General features: G+C 41.3%; 1 protein-coding gene across 1 annotated transcript in view; it reads right to left on the minus strand.

The window, feature by feature from the left end:
• Cdh26 (cadherin 26) overlaps positions 1–2940 on the minus strand; it is a gene marked incomplete at its 5' end in the record, with an annotated part of 29297 nt that extends 26357 nt beyond the window's left edge. The window contains 1 exon segment of the mRNA XM_087197748.1: positions 2869–2940. Coding sequence (XP_087053874.1) covers positions 2869–2940 — 72 coding nt within the window.
• Positions 2941–8910: the final 5970 nt, after the last annotated feature.

Raw genomic sequence — 8910 nt, forward strand, 5'->3', positions numbered from 1 at the left:
GTTTTGTTTTGTTTTTGGTACCAGGGATCGAACTCGAGACCTTGTGCTTGGGAGGCAGGTGCCAGGACCACTGAGCTAAACCCCTAGCCCTCAAATCCGAGTTTTTACAGTTTGGGCTGGTTTAGGAGACCCCTCCAGGATTCTAGAGCACACGGCATCCCACTAGACTGTCTTTTTGGAGCCCTATTTGGTTGACTCGACTTTTTTTTTTTTTTTTTTGGTACCTGGGATCAAACTCAGGTCCTTGCACTTGTGCAGCAGGTTGGCGAAACCACTGAGCTAAATCCCTGGCCCTGACTTGATTTTTAATAGCATCTTGTCTTCATGGTCTGCCAAAACCAATAATAAACCTTCATCTAGAGCAGCAGATGGTGAAGCCAGGATGCTCCACTTGTGCAGTACTTGTGTGACACTTTGCTTATGCCACTTTTCATGGCTGGTGATCCTCCTCCTCACACGTCTCCTGTGCTCCCAACCAGGGTGTAACTTGGGGTCGCTTTCCAGTACTTACATCGGAAATTTATTCTTACAGTTGTGAAGGCTGGAATGGAAATCCAGGGGTTGGAAGGGTTGGCTCATGCTGGAATCTGTTCTGGGCCTCTCTTCTGGAGGCTGGTGCTGTAGCAGGCATTGCTATTTCTGGGCTTGTGGATGCGTCCTTCTAGGCTCTGCCTCCACCTTCTTGTGGTACTCTCCCTGTGTCTATCTCTAGGTCTAAATTTCCTTCATCTGCTTTTTTTTTTTTCAACACTGGGTATTGATTGTGGGGCCTTTGCACTGAGCTATATCCCCAGCCCTTTTTATTTTTTACTTTGAGATAGGGTCTCACTAAGTTGCTAAGTTTCCAGGCTACACCTGAAATTTCAGTCTTCATGCCACAGCCCAAGTGCTGGAATCACACACCAGGCCAAATTTCCTTCTTAGAATGATGCTGGTCACCCTAGTCCACGATGACCTCATTTAACTTGATCACATTGCAAAGGCCCCACATCTTAGTAAGGGTACATTCATGGGTGCCGTGTATTGGGATTTGAATACATCTTTTTGGTAGTTACATTTCAACTCATAATACCCTGAAAGACAGAGGTCCAGTCTACCAGGCTTATTCACTCACTCACTCATTCATCCAGCATAACTGATGGAGACCCAACTTTCTGAGGAGACCTATTGGTGACCCTGGCAAAATGGCCATGGACAAGACGGGGCCTTCCCCTCTCAGAACTTAAGTTGACTGTCTACAGGGAACCAAACACAGATGCATGCCCTTCAGGTAAGGAGTGAACTGGGGAGAATATAACCCCAGTAAGGGGACAGACCGTGATGGATGGGGTGGAGGCAAGATCAGAATTTCCACCCTGTGTCTTCCTTCACAGAAGTTTATGGTTACAAGAGGCAATCAGGTATCTAATGAGAACATAAATCCACATAAAAGGACAACTGTAATCAATGTTTTAGGGGAAGAGAGCATCGATTTGGACTAGCCAGGAAGATCCAAGCATAGGAGCCTTGAAATCTTGACATAACAACCCCCTCAGGATGCACTTCATTTCCCTTTTGTGAAAATGATCTGGTCTTGATGTACCCAGCTTTTCCACCTTCACCTCAAGTTTCCTAGGCATTAGGCATCAGCTCCTAGGCACAAAGGCCCATAGGAAACCTTATGAATGCCAGTTCTTAACACATCATGAAAAATGTTAAAAGCAAACAGCAACAATCACAGTGAACATCAAGTGTCTGGTTCTTCCCTCTCACAGCTCATGCCCTGGCTTCTGTATCAGCTCCTCCCTACTCAATGTGTAGAAGCCCCGAGTGGGCAACACAGCATTACCCAGGAGCTTGTCAGAAATGCAGAACCTTGGGCCTGGCCTGGACCCACTGATGCAGACTACGTTTTACCAAGATCCCCAAATGGTCTGTTTGCTCGTCAAAGATTGAGAAGAACTGTCTTAGGGCCCCCATATGACTACTATATATTCCTTCTTTTTAACAACACTACAAAGTTGGCAGAGAGGGGAAGCAAGAGCTTATGCACCTAGAGAAAACCTAAAGAGGCATCTTTGTGTGTCTTTGGAGTTTTGGGAGAAACTTTGCCTGTTAACACATTAAAGATTCAGAGCCTATCAGTGAGTTCAGGTTATATATTTCTTCGTGTATATAAATACTTCAAGGTCACTGGAGAAAAGCTTCATAAATTACTTTTCTTGGATGTTAAGCAACATCTTCCCTTTGGAAGGGGTTAACATACACCCAAGCAGGCTTGAGAACCAAGCCCAGCTCCCACAGCTCCAAACCACAGAAGTCACAAAAATCCCTGATGACCTAGAAACCTACCGTTAGGCAGGTAACGTGATATGCTACCTGGCAGCTCGGGCCACTTTTCATTATAATTTTTTTTCCTGGTTTAGAACCTGAATTTTAACTTCCTAGGAGAGCATATTGTCAAAGCAATGAAACTGTACAGAATGCCTGGACTCACAATAAGACAATGTCAACAGGTATGTGAATTTTCATCAATTGGTTATTGGACAAACCCTGTGTCTGCTTATAGCTTGTGTCCATATTTCCAATGGCCCTCATCAGAAACTAAATTAGCCCATTCTGTGGACATTATCTGGCTCTATCCCTCAAATGCTTTCAGATATCTGATCATGTTGAAATACTGGTCATTAGAATGAAGACCTATAGCAGCTCGTGTAGATTGCAGAAATCATGAAAAACCCAAAGTGGATACTTCTAAAGCTTGTCACAGTGTATTTCAGTCTCCAAAAACCTAACAGATAGTCAGTTTAAATAACGCTTACCAAATACAGTAGTTCTTCAGAAGCTTTCCAAAAAATCCAAGCTTAGAATACATAAAATCTTAGATACCATAAAAGGTGGTGTTGTGTCTTGATCAACAGGTCAGTGAACATATATTTTTCCACTCTCATGATTTTCTAAAGTTCACTGACTAACTACATTAATGACATATTGTCAGACATGTTATTGAACAGCTGGAAGGAGAAGAAGAAAAAGGAAGATGTGGATAAACTACTATGATCCCCAAGCATTAAGACTAAAAATCAAGGACATCTTTAAGGAATCATAACCAGCAACTGCACATTTCAGGATTTATAGTAAAAAAAATAAATAGCTATGCAAAGATGTGGAAACAAAGATACTGGTTGCAATTTGGGCTACAGTAGTGAGAAACTGGAAAAAGCATGAATGTCCATCAATATGAAAAGAATCTAATAATAGTACTCCCATCCTCCAGAATAGAACACTCTGTATCCCTCAAGGATGTACATACACTACCAGGGCAAGACCAGCAGGACATATAATTAGGTAAGAAAGGCAAATGCAGAACAGTGTGTATCCCTGAATCTGTAGAGAACTATCTGGAAGAGATATGCCAATTTGTTAGTTTTGATTATCCCTTGAGAGAAAGAGAAGCAGTGATCACACGATTAACATTTAGAAAGAGCTTAATGAGCTGGATTACCGTGTGCCTCACTTGCCTCACCCCCTCTAATCTTTAAAGCACCCATAGAATATCAGCGCTACCACTGGCACCTCTGTGCAGATGAGGACACGTGAAGACTATTTAATACACCGAGGACATGGCTCAGTGGGCACAGGAACCCACGCAGTCCCCCTAAATCTTGGGGGTAAACACTTTTAATCAGGGCCTTGAAAAATTTCTGGAATACTTATGTTTGTTTACAGCAAACATCTACTAGTTTCAAAAGTGTGAAATGTTTTTAATTTTTTCTAAGCATCATAGAATGTCACAGCTACAGGTAAACCTAATCATGACCCACTGGTACCACAAAGGTAGTAGAAATGAACACCGTGGCCCAGGGTAAACATTCTGGTGTCCCAGCATCATCACGTGACTTGTTCTGGGACTGTGGCAGTTGCTCTCAAGCTCAGCATGAGAGAGGCAGTGAGGAGAGGTGGAGACTGTGGCATTCTGGGTAACTGCAGCCTCATCTGATTGTTGTCATGTGCAAGTGCGGGCTTCAGACGGCCAGAACTTCCCATTTGTGAAAAGTCTTTAGAAGTGCAGAATTTTTAACACAATCTCAGTATTTCTGGCATTGAAAAAAATTAAAAAGCTGTCGCTGCAAGGGAAAATAAGCTGGAGCTCCAGGGTAGTAATAACCCATCGTGACTCTCATAGAGGCTGTGGCTCTCTCCCTGGAAACCACAGGGACAGCAACAAGGGCGGTGCTGAAACTGCCAGCAAGGTGTGTGATGCTCCTACTTCATGAACAGGCGTGATGCTAACACGGGACATGCCTGCTCCACTTCATCCCTGCAGCCACCCCACTGGGAAATCAGACGCATCTGTCGTCTGACCACTGCAGTCACTTCTAAGCTGTAAGGCATGTGCTAGTCAATGATTCTATAGGGTTCACGACATAATCTTGGGGGCTGTGCGGACAGCATTAAAGACCATTGCATACTGTAAGCCAACTGTCCTATGACGGACATCCAGATAGCAGTTGAGAGAGTTGTTCCCTTTCCATTTTCTCTCAACTTTCCTGAAATCATTAATCATTGACAGGAAAATCTCTATTCAGAGCAGACAGGCTTTTAATGCTTCTTTGTTTCCTACTTTCCCTTTTTACAGAGAGCGAAAGAGAGAGAGAGCGAGAGAGAGTGAGTGAGAGAGAGAGAGAGAGAGAGAGAGAGAGATTTTGACTCAAACTCAGACTTTAGGCTCAGATATTTGTCAGGTGAGAGAATATAGATAGAATTTAGTGGATTTTGTGGACTGGTTTTCATTATACATATTTTTTTACAGCTACTATTTACTTATTATAAGTGGAGCTGGTTCCTAGCCACATTAATTTTTATGCACAAAAGTAAGTGGGGTTTTTTTTTTCCAGTACCGGGGATCAAACTCAGGACCTGCTTGCCAGGCAGGCACCGGCATCATTGAGCTAAATCCCCAGCCAAAAGTAAGTTTTTAGAAATGATTTAATCATAAAGTGAATTGATCAAAAGAACAACACTAAGTAAACAGTCATAAAGTGGTCTGCGGGTATGGCAAAACCTCACAGTGGAGGTGGATGCCCAACTGCATGCCTTGGCTGGAAGGTACTAAGTGCGATGCATCATAATAAAAGAAAGTGATGTGTCTCAGCCTCCAGGCTGGTGCTGTGTGCTTGATTTGTGATGTTCACCAGTTGCTCATATTCCAATTGGACATAAAACCATCATCTGCAACTCTCTGGCAGTACCTTGAAACCCTAACAGGTCACATCAAGTTACTGTTCTATTTTCTGCAAACTGCACATTGACAGGGCACCAAAGAACTCAAAATTGTAACCCAGTCTCCCAGGTAAAGTGTAGACACTGGCTCTATTTGGTAAACAGCCAGCTTCTACACCTCACCTTTCTTTACTTGCTTAGCAAGATTATCTTTTTCTTGTTAGAAGCTATTAATGATGATGACCTTAAAAATAAAAATGGCATTAATTAGTAGGGGTATGCTTAGCAGAATCCAACAGAAATTGCCTGGTGTCTTATAGAGCTAGAATCAGAAATAACCAAAAGAGAACTTTGAGCTGAGTTCACTATATCACTTTCTGATTTCCACTCTTCTAACTGTAGGAAAGCTAACCAAGAAATTTTGATGTGTTATTGCCAAGGGTAAGGACATTTAAAACCCTAACATAATACTGAGGCATTAATTAACAAAATGGGAAACTGAATTGTCTATTCAGGATGAACATAAATGTGTTTATATATACACATGTAAAATAACATATCAATGTCAATTAATGATGGGATTTAACTGCACCTTTTTCTGTTTTTCCCCCTTTAGGTTTACATATTACAATATTCAATAAAATAATAGAATTTGGCAACATATTTACATAATGTTCTATATGGAGAATTATTTATAATTTATACCTCAACCACCTTCCTTCCTCCCCAAAAAATTCATGTACAATAAGACCAGGAAATTTAAAAAAAGACAAACCTTGCAATGTATGTCAAAACTAACAGCAAAAAAAGTGAGTGTGTGAGAGAGAGACAGATACAAGTGGACAGAGAAATTGTGTACACAGAAGAACACAAATGAGACAAAAACAATAGGTGAATATTTATAAAATAGTCTGGAGTTCTTTACATTTTCCTTTAAATTTAGAAGTTCCTTATGTCAAAATAAAATGTTACTAAAAATCTAAAATTGAGTGTTCCGTTTAGCACATAGTCAGTTCAGTAAAATTTGAAAGTCTGTCTTTAGAAATGAAACATTTGCAATAAAATACTTTCCTATTATGTAGTCCTTCTAATAATTTTTGGATAATATAATGCTTTAAGCAGAAAGAAACAGAGAATGAGCTAATGACATTCATCGTTCAGTTCTATCAAACATTTTACCATATGTGCTTCAGAGTGCTGAGATATAAATTGTTACAGTTAAAATTGAATCTCCACATATACCGCTCCCTCATTTCATTTCCTTCTTTCCTCAGAAGTAATCCTCATCCTAAATTATATTCAGCATATCAGTGTACACTTGAAAACCTTGGAGGGGCGTCTGTCCGTGTTGCTATGGTTCGAAAATGTTTTCCAAAGTTCATGTGTTCAAGACCTAATACCTGAGAGGTAGTAGGACCTTGAACAGGTGACTAGGTCTCCTGAGGCTCTGCTGCCAGGAACAGATTCATGTCATTATCTCAGGAGGAGGTATGTGACAGAAGCCAACTTGGCCCTCTTGTGCACCCTGCTGATGGCTTGCTCTTCTGCTGGCTGGCACAGGAAGACACAGCAAGCAGGCCCTTGCCAGATGCCAGCCTCTTGGTCTTGGACTTCTCTGTCTCCAAAGTATCAGAAATAAAATGTTTGCTATAAATTACCTGGGCTCTAGTATCTTGCAGTTTTTTAATTATTTGGGCTCTCAAACAGTGGTTCACAGTAAACATCAATCCATAACATTTTTTTAAACCTTTTTTTAGTCTGTGTGTTGACACCTATAGTTCTAGTTCATTAATTGCCACTGCTGTATAGTATTTTACTATACAGTAAAAATAAGCAACAATGTATTTATTCATTTTCCTGGTAATGATCATTTAGGTCAGTTCTAGTTTTTCAACACTGCCAAATGCTGTAGTAATAAACATCCATGTGCATGGAAAATTTCTGCAGAGTATCAGCTTGCAAAATGTGATTAACTTGGGGATCACCAAATCTTATCAGAGTGTCTACAAGGACGAACTCCGCTTATAATAACATTAAGCCATTGTTTTCCTAGTTTCCTGTGTCATGCTTACACTGATAGTGTCTTAGTTACTTTCTCATTGCTTGAACAAAATACTGGACACCCACAAGTTAAAAGAAGAGAGGTTTATTTTAGCTCACAGTTGGTAATGTAGGGGAAAGGGGAAGGGGATGTTACCAGAAACTCTGCAGTGAGTCCTGGTCTCCTGCGAGCCACGGCAGCACACGGTGAATTACAGGAAAGGTAGAAAAATGAGACTGAGAAGAAGCTGAGCTTTGGGTCTGATCAGTGCTGCTCTGGGCGGCAAAGACGAAAGCCCCCACCTTACTGCACCTTTCATTCAGTACATCGGGAGAAACAAATGTAACAAATGAAATATAGAGTTCAATAGTTCACATTGGGATAAACAAGGTGTAACAAAAGGCTTGCAGAGAGTTCAATACATCTTGGGTAACAAGATGTTAACAGTCCAAGAACAATGAGGAACTGAGCAGATGTTTGTTCTCCCAGGATGTTTCTTGTCCTGGAGAGTCACAGCATCACTGGATCACTGAGGTCTCAGTTGTGACCGGAGGCCAAACTGGAGTTACTCTGTAGCTGGGCTGTAGGCAAGAGAACTAGGCTAACCAAATGATTTTTCCCTAGAATTATGTAGCATGGCTCCCAACAGGTAGAGATTTCAGTCCATAGTCAGCTGGTTCCAAGGCAGGGCAGCATGCCAGAGAGGCATCACAACGAAGAAATAGTCCATGCATGGCAGAGAGGAAGCAGCAATGCTTCCTTCTTCTTTCCCTTTTTAGTCCACCCAGGCTACAAGACTATTGGTTGGTTCCATCCACACCCAGGGTGATCAATGGTGGAACTGTGTAGGAAGAATCGATTATATCACCAAACAAGAAGTGAGAGTTGGGTGGGGCCAAGCTCAGCCTTTCATTACAACCTTCTCCTGGTAATGCCAAAGTTTCCACTAAAGTACCTCAATCTCTTCCAAAGAACTCCCATTAGGCCCACCTCTTAAAGGTTCCATGCCATCTTTCACTACCATCACTGGGGACCACATTCCCAACATGAAACTTCTGGGAACAAACCTTTTCCAAACCATAGTCCTGCATAACTCAATGAGCCAACATTCCCTAATGATCAACATATTATGTTCCACAGTCACACAGGTAAGTCATCCAAGGCACAAAAGAGACCCCTGGATTTTAATATAACAAAGTAAGGAAATGCCATTAAAATGTTTCAGATTCCACATTTGCAATAAGTATTAAGAGACCACCACATGTCAAGTTTTGGTGCAATACCAGGGAAGAATGGCCACAATCATCTGTTCAATGGGATTAAAATATTTACCCCTTTCCAAATGCGTATTGTGTTTGTGTGAGGCCAGGGTGTCTTTACAGACATCAGCCGTACAACAGTCACAAACCAAGTAAATGCAAACGCAAAGGGGGAACCTAACTGTTTTTCCTTAAGCCAGGCATTCCAAAGATTTTCAAAAGTGTCAAACACTGCCACTCATTTCACTAAATGAAAAATGTGGGTATTCTTATAAAATCTGTTATTTATATTGACATTTTGTGAGTTGATGAGTATCTTTAATGAACTGGGAAAATTTCCCAGTTTTAATTTCTATCATGGTATTGGGCGATATAACCCACATGAGCATCTAGGACATGCACCTGAAC

The sequence above is a fragment of the Heterocephalus glaber genome, unplaced genomic scaffold (assembly GCF_053883595.1).
Source record: "Heterocephalus glaber isolate CG9 unplaced genomic scaffold, H.glaber_assembly_v1.0 deba00001673, whole genome shotgun sequence".
NCBI lineage: Eukaryota > Metazoa > Chordata > Mammalia > Rodentia > Bathyergidae > Heterocephalus > Heterocephalus glaber.